This window comes from Anneissia japonica, unplaced genomic scaffold, assembly GCF_011630105.1.
Source record: "Anneissia japonica isolate Jap-2015-1 unplaced genomic scaffold, ASM1163010v1 scaffold4595_len58884_cov103, whole genome shotgun sequence".
NCBI classification, from domain to species: Eukaryota; Metazoa; Echinodermata; class Crinoidea; order Comatulida; family Comatulidae; genus Anneissia; species Anneissia japonica.
This window is the reverse complement of record NW_022746747.1, coordinates 29,046-44,581: the sequence shown is the minus strand read 5'-3', so window position 1 is coordinate 44,581 and position 15,536 is coordinate 29,046. Positions and strand designations below refer to the sequence as shown.

The 15,536-nt window shown below is 29.9% G+C and overlaps 1 protein-coding gene across 1 annotated transcript in view; it reads right to left on the bottom strand.

Annotated features, from left to right (window-relative positions):
* Positions 1-1,821: 1,821 nt before the first annotated feature.
* LOC117120278 (fibropellin-3-like) overlaps positions 1,822-15,536 on the bottom strand; it is a 24,613-nt gene continuing 10,898 nt past the window's right edge. The window contains exons 2-12 of the mRNA XM_033265287.1: positions 8,218-8,346; positions 7,756-7,866; positions 7,274-7,384; positions 7,039-7,149; positions 6,571-6,678; positions 6,084-6,194; positions 5,849-5,959; positions 3,261-3,368; positions 2,941-3,042; positions 2,668-2,737; positions 1,822-2,246 (exon numbers count right to left, since the gene is read on the bottom strand). Coding sequence (XP_033121178.1) covers positions 1,982-2,246; positions 2,668-2,737; positions 2,941-3,042; positions 3,261-3,368; positions 5,849-5,959; positions 6,084-6,194; positions 6,571-6,678; positions 7,039-7,149; positions 7,274-7,384; positions 7,756-7,866; positions 8,218-8,233 — 1,224 coding nt within the window. The 5' untranslated portion in view covers positions 8,234-8,346 and the 3' untranslated portion in view covers positions 1,822-1,981. The remainder of the gene's footprint in view (positions 2,247-2,667; positions 2,738-2,940; positions 3,043-3,260; positions 3,369-5,848; positions 5,960-6,083; positions 6,195-6,570; positions 6,679-7,038; positions 7,150-7,273; positions 7,385-7,755; positions 7,867-8,217; positions 8,347-15,536) is intronic.

The following is a 15,536-nucleotide window of genomic DNA, read 5'->3' as shown; positions in this document are numbered from 1 at the left end:
TAGGGTGTGGATATGAGGACCATTCAAAAGAGACCGTCCCAGACTAGATATTTCAAAAAGTAATCAACTGATCTGAAGGAAACTTTCGTGAAAGTTTGACCAAGTTACAAGGAAAAATTATTAGGTGTAGATGACGATCCAAATTCGGATTGGATCAATATGAAACTTAATTTTGGTGACGATCAGAAGTGGGGGCGTAGATGTGATGATCATCAAATAATATGTTTACCGTATACGGCAGTCAGATACAATGGCTAAATGATGAATATTTAAATTATTGCAAATAGGCATACTGTAAAAATATAAAGCGTTTTATATGTACTAACTTATTAGGTATATTTTAACGCATCTTTATATTTAAACATGTTATACTCAAAACCAATACCTCATTTCCGGGTTACCGGGTAACACAGAAACGAAGGGACACTTAGGGGTGAAAAAGTCATTGATCGAGTTCCTAGTTCACATATCAAGCGCCCTGATCATCTTATATTAGATAGATAGGGCGCTATATAAAACTACACTATTATTATTGTTATTCTTCATTTTACTATATATTTGCATAATGTTTGCATTTCAACATCAATACCTGGCATGTAATTTTTTTTGTCAAACAATGAAGTAAAATGTTCCCATGTGTTCAGCCAGAAGTAATGAATTGGCAGGTATATATCTTTAGTACTATAAAAGGCGTTTCTGGTTCCCCAGTTAGGGTTTTTTGTTTTTTTTCTAAGTAGGTGGTGGTTGGAATGTAAGTGGGTTGTCATATATTTTTTACAGTTTCAGTAGTTTAAAATAAAATGTTTCAATACTATATGTTGCTTAGATTCTGTGTTCAAAACTTAACATGTGTAGCAGTGGCGGATTCAAGGCGTGGCCTAGCCACCCGCCACCCCAGCCCACAATTGTTCGAAAATAAAAAAGATGGAAAAAAAATTCTACTCAAATTTTGAGTATAAGAGTACCATTTCTGGCCTCAAGAGGTGCCATAATCATAACTTTCTTCCCTCAGTATAGACCCTCCATCTGTGAAAGTCCCTCACTTGGCCCCTCTATTTCAAATTCCTGGTTCCACCACTGTGTAGTGAAAAGTAAGCCGACACATTTCGGATTACAAAATCTGAAGATGGCTAATCTAAAAAAGAGTCCCCAAAATCCTATACTAAAAGTCGAAATAGTGCCCCTTTTATAAAATAAAAAGTGTTTGGAAGTGTTACTGTGCGTTTTTTAAGAGGAGTGGGGAGAGTGCAAAAGCAAATTTTTGGAGTTATATTCTACAAAAAGAGATTTGCGGTGGGCGGAGATAGGATCTCTGCCGAGTGCCCTCGTTATCATTTTTATCATCATCATCATCATTATCATCACCATCATCATCATCGTCGTCGTCATCATCATCGTCATCATCATCATCATCATCATCATCATACCATTATCGTCATTAAATATTATCATCATCGAAGCAAAATCTACAATAAATTCATGTTTATTGAATTCAATTTAAGAAAATATCATCATACATTACATCATAATAAGTTTTGTGGAGTGATAACTAAGGTTTAAACTTTCGTACCTAATAATATAAAGCTTATAATACGATTTGAAAAAGTCAATTTATGATGTATGTAAATTGCGGGATAATAAAAAACACATTGCATACATTAATCAAACAATTCTGGTCCAAACTTCTTGTTTGCTTATACCGGTAGCAGTAAATAATGCTAAAAATCTAGGAATATATTATCAGAATTTATTAAATAAGGTGGTGGGTAGTAAATCCCTAAATCTGTCTCTTATACACATCTAGATGTGGATAAGAAAACAGGTTTAAACCTGTTCAGTTTTTTCTCAGAGGAGAAGGCAACATACGTTCTGTGTGTGATTCACGTATCACTTATTGACAAAAACCAACCGTCCTAACCTCATAGGCCTATACACAAAAATCAGTTATAACCGTACCATACAATTGTATACAAAAACTTAATTACTTTTTTAGGTCGGTGTATGCAGAATCTATTGACATGTATGTATGAGGTACTTCGTAAGACGAATCTCTCTCGCTTTTATCCTTTGTTTCTGAATTTTTCAGACGCAGTGATTGGGTAGTTTTTGCTCGAGTCTGATTTTGTAAATCTGCTGTAGTTCCTGTTCTAATTGTATTTACAATAACTTCATCATATTCTCGACCGTCTTTCTTAACTTTCATATTTAATGAATCATTCCCTTTGGTATTCGTACGTTGATAATATCTATAAAATATTACGTAAATGAACGATGTGAGTTGGTACTGTTATTAATTAATTCATTAGGGGTACGTTCATAATTTTAATTTTATAAATGATTCTAAATGTATATTAAACGACAGAACTTTCAAACTTAAAGTTAAAATATATATTTATTTTAGATCTCGCTTATGTTCGGAGATTACTGAAATACTTTTTTTTTTATCTAAACCGTTATATTTTGTACTGTTTTTTTAAATGTTGCTCTGGTTCTTCTTTATATCCGGTTTCCGAAGTTGTTATTGTTGGAATTTGTTTTTCTTTTTTGTAGATTTTAGTTATATTTTCATATTTTTAACTCTACATTTTGAGAAACCAAGTAAATTCAATCAATTATTGAGAATTAAAATGATATCTGTATCATAATTTCCTTAAAACCCTTAGTTACCTTGTGTATACAATAATGATGACAGCGCTTAACACTAGCACAACAACGAGAACAACTACAAATGTAGACACTGTAGAAATGAAACAAAAATCATACTCAATTAAAGTGTTGTTAGATCTGATATCATATATTATAAAAAGAAATAGGCAAGTTCATGATAATTTATTGTATTAAAATACGATATCGATATAGTTTACTTGTCTATAGGAACATAACATTCTCCTACAACTAGGCCTACAGACACAAAACAAGAAAAGGAATATTTGGTCGTACCTTTAACACTGTTGTGGTTGTCGTAGTAGCAGATTTGTTCCTTTCCGTTAATGAGACAAACTCCGCCTTTGTCACAATTAATGTTATTGTCACATGCGTGAACTTGAGAGATACAAATACATAATCAATTAATCAAAATCACTGAATTATATTACCAATATAAAAGTATTACCTTATGAGATTTGCACTAGCACAGTGACGTATTAAATTTTTTTTGAATGGTTCATTTTCAGTAAACATCGCTCTGTATTTATTTAAATGATGTTAAAAGCATGTTAAGTTATAACGTGCAAAATATAATAATATAAGGAATTTCTTACCATCCTGACATAATTCCCCAGTAAAAACACCCTCACACTTACAAACTGGCACACCATTTTTATTTTGGCAAATTCCACTGTTGTGACACGTCAAATTGTTACATGGATCTAATTTGTAAATAACTTTGTTTTGTAAATTTAATATAATAATACATTTATATCATAAAACAATTGAAATATGAAAAAACACACAGTCTAGATCTAGTATGGTTCAATAACTGGTTTATCTAATCAGTTGCAGATTTAATTCCTGAATTAGTACATTAACTACGTTATGAAATCTTATTTAGTTTTTAGGCTTTTATTAGCTACAGTGTGTATTGAAATATAATAGTTTTATTATTGCATATTTAATAGTTTTATTATTGCATATTTATATATTCAAGGCCTACGGACACGCTAGTAATAAATATAAATGAAGGTAAACATGTTTAAATTGTAAAAGACCACACCACCAATCTAAATGTTCTTTTAAATTTTAGCCTTTACAATATTCATTAAAATAAGGATACATTACTATTAGTCTACAAAATCGATAAGTATAATAGAAAATATATATAGTATATATAATAAGTATATATGTATGGTTGTTAATTCCAACTTTTTTAATGATGCACTGTTTGTGATGAACTATATTTGAAAAATTCAATTCCATTTTGAATTGAAAATTTGAATGAAAAAAAGAAAAACATATTCTACGTCAATTAAGAGTTGATAAGATTAAAAGTAGAAGTGCTGCTCACTTCTACCTTAGATGACTTTCATCGTACTCTTGAATATCATAAATATGCATATATTATGCATTCACGCATTTCAAACGGTTAAAGTATTATAATCTATGGCAAATTTGCGTAATCTGCACAGGAAAGGCAAGTAGTGATGGTGATGGTGGTGGTGGGTAGTAAATCCCTAAATTGCTTGAGCTTCCTTGGGCCCGTGCTTTTAAGATCAACTTCAAAAAGGCCATTCTGTCCCGTCTCGCCGGGCTAATCCTAGATTCAGAATACAGGTTACCGTTAAACCTGCTGTATATACAAATACAGTAAAACCCATTCTTTGGGACACCCATTATTCAGGGGACAATTTTCTGTGAAACGAAGGGCAATATATCAAACTACTGCCAACCCATATTAAGGGCACACCCCAATAAATGGGACGGAGACACTGTCTTAGTGTTCCAATTGCAGCGATGGCACCAGGATTTGCCCGAAAATAAAAAAATTATTTGATATACTGTATTAGATTGATTTATTTAAAAATCTATTTCCGTTAACTATACCAAATCTTACTAGTCCGTCCCAATGTAGCCAGTAGTATAGGAGGTACAGGCGTAGCTGTTAGTAGACGGTGTACACACTGTCTCTTATACACATCTAGATGTGTATAAGAGACAGCCCTTAATAAGGAGACACTCATTGTATCACAAAAGTTGCAATAGTCTTAAAATGAGAAAAACTAATTCAACTATATATTTTGACATCTTTTGAGCAATAAACCAGAAATTTCTCTCCAGAATTCTTTAAGAGTTGAGATCGGTATTATAGGGCTACTGCATGTGTTACTTCGTATAAACTAATCTTGTCAATTTTGACCCTTAATCACTGGGATTTCTTTTTCTTTGTTTTTCGTGTACTTTCATATAGGATTCTAATCTGTACCATAACATGTTACTTTCATGCTACATCCGTCCAATGAAAAGCTCAATGTTACCAAAAATAATATCTGGTCATTAATATTGCATCATTAAAAACAATATTGGAAACATAAAACTATTCAGACATAAAACATAAAACTAATATTAATTTTAAGTTTTCAATTAAATCACCCCAGTCCCGTAGAAATTTTAATGACCTTATATTTCTTTTTAAATGTTTGACTTCTATCTTTGATTGTGAATTAGTATCTAATTTTGCCCTTCGTGTTCCTGTCCGTATTTTAAGAAATAATGATGTTCTTTACGTTCCTTTAAGTAGAGTCAATATTTTAAAAAACGGGTTTATTAGTAGATTAAGTTCCTCGTATAACAAGTTAGTTCAGGACTATCCGTCTTTAGATTTATTTAACTCCAATCTGCACATTTTCCGCCGTAGCGTTTTAGGCGTGATTAGTTAAAATTAATTTTGTTTGTGTTTCTGTTTCCGTCGTCTCGTCCTTTGTTAACCATACTGTAAGTGGCGGATTTGTGTCCGCTGTTGTTTTGGTGAATAAATAATAAAAATTGTTTCTGCTGATTTTATATTATAAATGAATTGTATTGCATTGCAAATTATTGCTATGAATTACTTCTAATTCTATTGTATTGTATTCTTATCTCAATAAAAATTCAATCATATTTCATATATTATTTTAAAACTCGTCAATGATACTACAGTCGCTCCCAGTGTAGCCAGTAGGACATGTACAGGCGTAGCTGTTGGTATACGGTGTACACATTTGTCCTGTGGACACGGATTACTCGCACAACCTAAAATGAAAAATTATTTGCTCTACTGTTTTATAATATATTTTTTAAAATCATATTTCTTATTATTTAAAAACTCGTCAATAAAATAATTATCATTAATTGAGAATTTATTAAATACTTATACCATTATAAATACTACAGTCGCTCCCAGTGTAGCCAGTAGGACATGTACAGGCGTAGCTGTTGGTATACGATGTACACATTTGTCCTGTGGGACACGGATTACTCGCACAACCTAAAATGAAAAATTATTTGCTCTACTGTTTTATAATATATTTTTTAAAATCATATTTCTTATTATTTAAAAACTCGTCAATAAAATAATTATCATTAATTGAGAATTTATTAAATACTTATACCATTATAAATACTACAGTCGCTCCCAGTGTAGCCAGTAGGACATGTACAGGCATAGTTGTTGGTATGCAGTGTACACATTTGTCCTGTGGGACACGGATTACTCGCACAACCTAAAATAAAAAAATTATTTGATATACTGTATTAGATTGATTTATTTAAAAATCTATTTCCGTTAACTATACCAAATCTTACTAGTCCGTCCCAATGTAGCCAGTAGTATAGGAGGTACAGGCGTAGCTGTTAGTAGACGGTGTACACATTTACCCAGCAGGACACAGATTACACGTACAACCCAAAATTACAAAAAAAAAAAAAAATCTATAAAACTAATTTATTTAACAAATTATATTTTGTTTATTATTTCAAAACAAGTCAATGAAATATAAATTTGTCAAATGCTCATACCATCATAAATGCTACATTTGATATATTATTCCAAAATTGGTCAAAAGATATTATTAACTGATAATATATCAATTTTCATACCATTATAAATGCTACAATCGCTGCCAGTGTAGCCAGTAGGACAGGTACATGTGTAGCTGTTGGTAAACGATGTACATCGCCCTGTGTGACACGGATTACTGGCACAACCTAAAATGAAAAATTATTTGCTATAATGTTTTATAATTTTTTTCTTTAATCATATTTCATATATTATTTAAAAACTCGTCAATGAAAGAATTATTGAGAATTTATTAAATTCTCATACGATCATAAATACTACAGTCGCTCCCAGTGTAGCCAGTAAGACATGTACAGTCGTAGCTGTTGGTATACGGTGTACACATTTGTCCTGTGGGACACGGATTACTCGCACAACCTAAAATGACAAATTATTTTCTATACTGTTTTACAATTAATTTTTTAGCAAATCATATCATCATATATTATTTTTAAAAACTCGTCAATGAAATAATTATGATTAACTGAAAATGTATTAAATGCTCATACCATTATAAATGCTACAGTCGCTCCCAATGTAGCCAGTAGGACATGTACAGGCGTAGCTGTTGGTATACGGTGTACACATTTGTCCTGTGGGACACGGATTACTCGCACAACCTAAAATGAAAAAATATTTGCTTTACTATTTTATATATTTAAAAAAAATCATATTTCATATATTATTTAAAAACTCGTCAATGAAATAAATATTATTAATTGAGAATGTATTAAATGCTTATACCATCATAAATACTACAGTCGCTGCCAGTGTAGCCAGTAGGACATGTACAGGTGTAGCTGTTGGTATACGGTGTACACATTTGTCCTGTGGGACACGGATTACTCGCACAACCTAAAATGAAAAAATATTTGCTTTACTATTTTATATATTTTAAAAAAATCATATTTCATATATTATTAAAAACTCGTCAATGAAATAAATATTATTAATTGAGAATGTATTAAATGCTCATACCATCATAAATACTACAGTCGCCCCCAGTGTAGCCAGTAGGACATGTACAGGCGTAGCTGTTGGTATACGGTGTAGGCCTACACATTTGTCCTGTGGGACACGGATTACTCGCACAACCTAAAATGACAAATTATTTGCTATACTGTTTTACAATTACTTTTTTAGCAAATCATATCATCATATATTATTTTTTAAAAACTCGTCAATGAAATAAATATTAATAATTGACAATGTATTAATGTTCATACCATTATAAATGCTACAGTCGCTGCCAGTGTAGCCAGTAGGACATGTACAGGCGTAGCTGTTGGTATACGGTGTACACATTTGTCCTGTGGGACACGGATTACTCGCACAACCTAGAATGAAAAAATTATTTGCTATACTGTTTTATAATTTTCTTTTTAAATCATATTTCATATATTATTTAAAAACTCGTCAATAAAATAATTATTATTGATTGAGAATTTATTAAATATTTATACCAATATAAATACTACAGTCGCTCCTAGTGTAGCCAGTAGGGCATGTACAGGCGTAGCTGTTGGTATACGGTGTACACATTTCCCCTGCAGGACACAGATTACATGTACAACGTACAACCCAAAATTTAAAAAAAAAATCTATAAAACTAATTTATTTAGCAAATTATATTTTGTTTATTATTTCAAAACAAGTCAATGAAATATAAGTTTGCCAAATGCTCATACCATCATAGATGCTCATACCATCATAGATGCTACAGTCGTCTCCAGTATAGCCAGCAGGACAGGTACAAATGTAGCTGTTGGTATCTGATGTACACGTGAATCCTGCAGAACACGGATTACTCGCACAATCTAAAATGACAAATGGATTACAGTAATAACACAATAATTTATCTAACAAATTCTACTTCATTTATTATTTCAAACCTCATTAATGCAGGGTAGCTATGGTTGATTGTTTACACTTGTATCCCATTAAGCACAGTTGATTCACAAAACCTAAATTTATCCGGAATTTATCAATTTTCATAATTTATTTGACAAATAATATTTCTTTGATTTAGTTTAACAATTAAGAGAAGGGTGATGATCTATATGTAAATATTTGCAACAACATAATATTTGTATTTATATTATGTTGTTTATGTTTACATTAAGTTTTTTTATATTATGCTATTTAATTATATACACCTGGAAAATTTGTAAGTATCTTAGTTCCAAGTCCACTGAAACTTTAGTTCATGCTTTTATTTCCACTATAAAGTTAGATTATTGTAATTCATTGCTTGTCGGTTTGCCTGATTTTGTTACTCATCGTTTACAGAAAGTACAAAACTTTCAGTTGCCAGGATATGTTCACTTACTCCACGTAAACAGCACTCCATTATTCTACTGTCATCATATTCATATATGTAGGACTGGTGACTGTCCTTATAAAATGCAATATGCGAGGGTTATATAATCCTAATCTGGCTTATGCCGTCCAATATATTATATATACAACCAGATTACAACAGTTCAATTACTATATACTGGAACAGCCTCAAACGCGGGGAGCCAGCGTAGATTTTTAAACCAATTTCTAAATACGCCATTTTGGAATTAATCCGAATTATGACTGTAAACACACGCTTTTACAGGGTTTTTGGATTCAAAATAGTACGTATACAGGTATGTATATCATGTCTTCCTCTAAAATTTTAGACTTATATTAACTCTAATGCTTTAAAAAACATTAAAGTTCAGTCTACCTAGGCCTAGACCAAGGCCCTCGGCATAACCTAGTTTAGGCCTAGATGAACAACTTTCGGCTCGATCATGTGTGGGAAAAAGCCGGTCCTCTGGCTTAGGGGTGAAGGGCCTAGGAATTTAGAATTGCCAAGAGGCTCTCTACTTTGAGTGTCATAGTGGGTCTCCCTAATAGTACCTCCCTGGTGTTCTATTACCTCAGTGCAGGCCTATTTGAATTCACTATTTCTACTACTAGCCTCCTATATTAGGCTTAAGGCCTACTAGTACTATAGCCCTATGTAGACATAGGCCTCTAACCTAGGCATAGCCTCGATTTTATTACAGAGGCTCAACCTAAACACGCCTAGGCTACCTACCTTTCATTCATTCATTTATTCACCCACTCATTCAATCACTAATTCATTCATCCATTCATTTATTTATGCATTTATTCATTCATTTAATCATTCATTCATTCATTCATTCACTCACACACTTATTCATTCATCCATTCTTTTATTCATGCATTCATTCATTTTCATTTATTCATTTGATTTTATTTATTCATTCATTCATTCATTTTCAATCATTCATATTTTCATTCATTTATATTCATTCATTTTATTAATTATGGTTATAAAACACATGTGTATTTTCTGATTGGAACTAAAAATAATAATTTTTTTGGAACAGTGGCAGATTTAAGGGGGGCCCAGCTGGCCTGGTCCCCCCCTAAAGTTTTCAAAATGAAAAAAAATGAAAAAAAAAAGAAAAATTATACAGGTATAAAAAGATACAATAATACTGTAATAATAATAATAATAATAATAATAATAATAATAATAATAATAATAATATTCCATCCATTCATCCATCCATTTACTCACTCATTCTCTCACTTATTTACTCTCACTCATTTTTTCACTTATTCATTCATTATTTCATTCATTCATTTATTCACCCACTCACTCAATCACATATACATTCATTTATTCATTTATTAATGCATTCATTCATTTTCATTTATTCATTCGATTTTATTTATTCATTCATTTTCAATTATTCATTTTTATTCATTCGGTCATTCATATTTTCATTCATTCATTTTCATTTATTTTATTCATAGATTACTCTATGCATTAATTATGTTTATAAAACACACTTGTGTTTTTGATTAGAACTAAAAATAATAATTGTTTGGAAAAATGGTGGATTTAAGGGCAAGCCCAGCTGGCCTAATCCCCACCTAAAGTTTTCAAAATAAAAAAAATGGAGAAAAAAGGAAAATTATACAAGGAAAAAAGGATACAATAGTGATAATATTATAATATTATTAGTAATAATAAATCAATCACATATTCATTCATCTATTCATTTATTAATGCATTCATTCATTCATTTTCATTTATTCATTCGATTTTATTTATTCATTCATTTTCAATCATTCATTTTATTCATTCATTTATTCATATTTTCATTCATTCATTTTCATTTATATTATTCATAGATTACTCTATGCATTAATTATGGTTATAAAACACGTGTTTTTTTATTATAACTAAAAAATAATTTTTTTTTTTTTTTTGGAACAGTGGTGGATTTAAGAGGGGCCCTGCTGGCCTTCTCCTCCTAAAGTTTTCAAAATAAAAAAAAATGGAGAAAAAAAGAAAATTATACAAGGATAAAAGGATACAATAGTGATAATAATAATAATATTAGTAATAAAAGTATTATTATTATTATTATTATTATGAATATTATTAATAATAATAATAATAATATTCCATCCATTCGTCCATCCATTTACTCACTCATTCTCTCACTCATTTACACTCACTCATTTTTTCACTCATCCATTCATTATTTCATTCATTCATTTATTCACCCACTCATTCAAATCACTAATTCATTTATTCATACATTCATCCATTGATGTAATCATTCATTCATTCATATTCATTCATTTTCATTTATTCAGTCGATTTTATTTATTCATTCATTGTTAATCATTCATTTTTATTCATTCATTAATTCATTCATAGTTTCATTCATTCATTCATTTTCATTTATTTTGTTTATAGATTACTCTATGCATTAATTATGGTTGTAAAACATGTGTGTTTTTTTTAATTAAAACTAAAAATGTTTAATTTTTTGGAACAGTGGTGGATTCAAGGGCGAGCTCAGCTGGCCTGGTCTCCACCTAAAGTTTTCAAAATAACAAAAAAATAGGAAAAAAGGAAAATTATACAAGGATACAATGTTGATATTAATAACAATTATATTAGTAATAATAAAACTATTAATAAAACTAATAATAATAATAATAATAATAATAATAATAATAATAATAATAGTAATAATAATATGAATATAAATATATTTTGAGAGTGCTGAGAGTGCCATTTCCAATGATCTAGAGGTGCAATAATCATAAATTTTCTCACCTCAGCAAAAACCATGGTGGGGCTGAGGTTCACCGACCCACAACCTGTGGATTGGTCCCTCCCTGGGCCCCCTCTATTTCAAATTTCTGGATCAGCTACTGAGTGGTTATGTAAGTTGTGCCTAGGCATGGCACTGCTAAGGTAGCATCTCATTTAACAAGGATTATTGATACTATATATTAATTGAAAAAAAAATCACCTCCCAATAAGTATTTAATTTTAAAGAGGTGATGCTAAACAAGTTTTTTCTCCAATATTTTAACATAGATGGTAGATATATTATTATGCAGTAACCTTGGCCTTATGATGTTTATGCGCACCTAGGCTTACATCTCTACCAGCAATTTTCTACACAAAAATGAGTTAGATTACTTCTCAGTTTAATCCTGCAAATTAAATACTGATCACGCCAACTTCATCCTCAATGTCCAGTATCCATACAGCACTTTGTTTCAAAGTACTTCACATTTTGCCAATTCATTTAAATTCAAATTCAATTCAAAAATACTTTATTATCCAAAGGCATATTCATTTGGCCAAGGTATAATATATCAAACAATGTACAATGAATAAAATACATATAAAAATAGTTTAAAAAGAAAGTTTATACATGAAAAATCATTTTAAATCAGGGATTTAAACAATAAGTGTTAGGTTTGTTTCCTTTTATTAAATTATTTTAAAAGAAAGTAACACAAAAATTTGTGAAACAATTTAAAATAGAAAAATATTTAAAATCCTCAAACTCTCCGGACTTGTATAATCTATTATTTTTATATCATTATTTATTTATTATTTTATTATTATTTGTTTATTTTGTTATTATTGCAGATTACATACATATGTTTTAACTCTGGTTTATGTAATGTATTTTTCACTAAATTAGGACTACCGTATCTCTGACAGACTGCACTTGAACTATCTAGAAAAACAACCTCAAGTCAATGATAAAGTAGCAGTGAGTCCTAAAAACACACGTCTGACCACACATTAATAAGATACCCAATGGAATTACAAATAGCTTTGTTATAATAATCATATTAGGACTCGCATTATCATTAAAATGTGTTTTATTGAAATGTTTTAGACAATTTATTAGGTCAATATGTAATATGATGGTCTCATTGCTGCCCCTCATGTCAATCCTTCACTTTATTAAATGTGTATTTACATCTCAGAAAAACATAGTTTTTCATTTTTTGCCTAAGTTCTATAAATGTTACGGCTTATAATTTAACTTAAATTTAATTATTGTTGATCTCATTTTGTCTATCCCTCAGATGAATTTTGTTTATGGTTCTAGCTATATGAACTATGTAGGGATATTAGTGTGGCCAATATTTTGTTGAAGAGTTTGGGCTTAGGGGAAGTTTTATAGGGGTCTATTACTTTCATTAGTCTTGTGAAAGAATGCAATAATTGAAATGTGACTAAATCTCACTTCTTTCTCTACAGAAAATATTGTATGCAAGCAGTTAAACTAGGAGCAAGTTTATGCTTAACAGAACATGCATAAGGTAGGTTCACTGTTTACAGTATATAAATGGTTGAATATCAGAATAATTATGTATTATGCCCACTGTACAGTTATTTTAATCACTGTATTAAGTTTGTGAATACACATAAAAGAGAATTGTATAGCCTATTGCACAATTCACAATCTATATAATTGTAAAAATTATAAGTAATCCAAAAAACCAAATAATAATTCATACATCTCAGAACTTTTACTGTTCCATCTAGAAACCTACAGTATTTTAGTTGAAGAATATTATTTCCCCTTGTCATACAATACATATACATGTAAGACCATGATTAATGCACAAACTCCCCCACTTCCAAGAAGTATTTGTAGTGCAACTTATTACTAAATAGAGTCATATAAACAATGATTCTCATGGGCGATTGTATGCATTTTTTACAGCAGCTAACAAATCACCAAATTGGTCTATGTTTTGCCTATCATTAATACAGAAGTTTAAAATGGTTAAGTTTTTGAGGGAAAAAATTATCTTTAATTTAAAATGGCGATGTTTCTCCGCAAGAAAGTTACTCACATTTTGTTAAAATGTATATAAAGCTGTAATACTTTTCTCTTTCTTTCAGCCTATAGTTTTGAATCCAAGATTTATCCTGTCAGATGGATTTTTAATGTTAACCTCAAAGGTAGACTGTTTAACTTCACTTCTGTGCAGAGACAATCAATTATACATTTCAATAACAGGCTGTGAAGAGAAGTCTAAAAAATTACTCTTTAAATCTGTTCTGTTGGCCACCACAAACAATTAACTAATGATTATGTATGCAATTTATTATATACAATGTCCAGTCAGGAAAACCTAAGCAATGTTATATTGATGATCACGGATTAATAATTTGTAAAAAGGAAGATTATAGGTCAAGTAAAAGGGATATGTGTCATTCACTGAACATAAGAAATATTTTAGATTCATATTCCTTGAGGAAAGATAAGATTTTAATATTGGATGTAATTACAACTTGTTATATTAGAAATTGTAAAAATTTAGAATTACCATTTTTTTTGTGAATTATGATATATATGAGAGGCATTGGCTCTTGAGAGCATAATAAACATTTTGCTTATAAGCTGCCAATTTTTTGGTATTGAATTTTATATATAGTACTGCATTGTACATTTGGACAAAAAACTAAGTATTATAAATATTTAATCCTACATGTCATTGTTTATTTAAAAACATCATTCATGTTCATTAAATATAAGATATTATGGTTTTCTTCAATGCAATAATCATTTTTTATCATCATTAAGGTTATTTCAACAACTTTTCTGCCTCTCAGTATGTACCATTGACTAATTTCAGTAATCTGTTTAAAATTAAATTCTCAATGTTTGATGCTTAATTTAAGGATCCATTGAGGGAAAATGTGTTTGAACTTTATGAAAACAGTTATTTAATTTCGACAAATATTGTTGGGCCCAATTCCTTTGGTTATAATTTTTTTGTAAAAAAAATTATTGTATATTTAACTAAAAACTGTTGGCTAGTGAAATTATTTTTATTCCACAATCGACTGTATTCATAGAAATTATGTGTGTAAGGGTTTCAAATATATTTTATAAACCTTCTTTATAACATTTTTACTTTCTTTTTTTGACATTCATGTGTATATATATATGTTTACTATGCACATATGATTATGACTATAAAATTAATTATTTAATTTAATCAAATAATTTTGGGTCAAATTTAGTTATAATTTTTACTGTAAAGAAAAATAAATTTATATTTAACTAAAACTGTCGACTATAGTGAAACTATTTTTATTCCACGTTTGACTATTCATAGAAATTATGTGTATAAGGGTTTCAAATATATTTGTATAAAAACCTTCTTTTTAACATTTTACTTTAATTATTTGACATTCATCTGTATAATACTATGCACATACAATTGTGACTTTATTGTTAATAAATTTGAATCAAAGGTCTAGACAAATTCATTGTTTGTCATTTCATAATTATAGTTAAAGTATCTATATACATGCATACATACATGCATACATATGTATACATATATCTTAAGAATATTACAATAATTTTCAACCTCAATACCATATAGGCAAAGCCTAATGAATTTTATTATCAAAACTCGGTACACTATAAGACAGACATGTTTCGGCAAATCCTTCGCCATCTTCAGTGAAACGATTGCTAACATGCAATCTACTATTTAAAGGGAGTGAACAACTGTGAAGCATTGTATTTTAAATAATGGGAATTGAACCATAGATATTTGAACAGACATCATGACATTGCATTTTTAGAGAATCGATTTGACTGTAATTGTAAAGAAGAAAGAATGGCATGAATAAAGATGATAA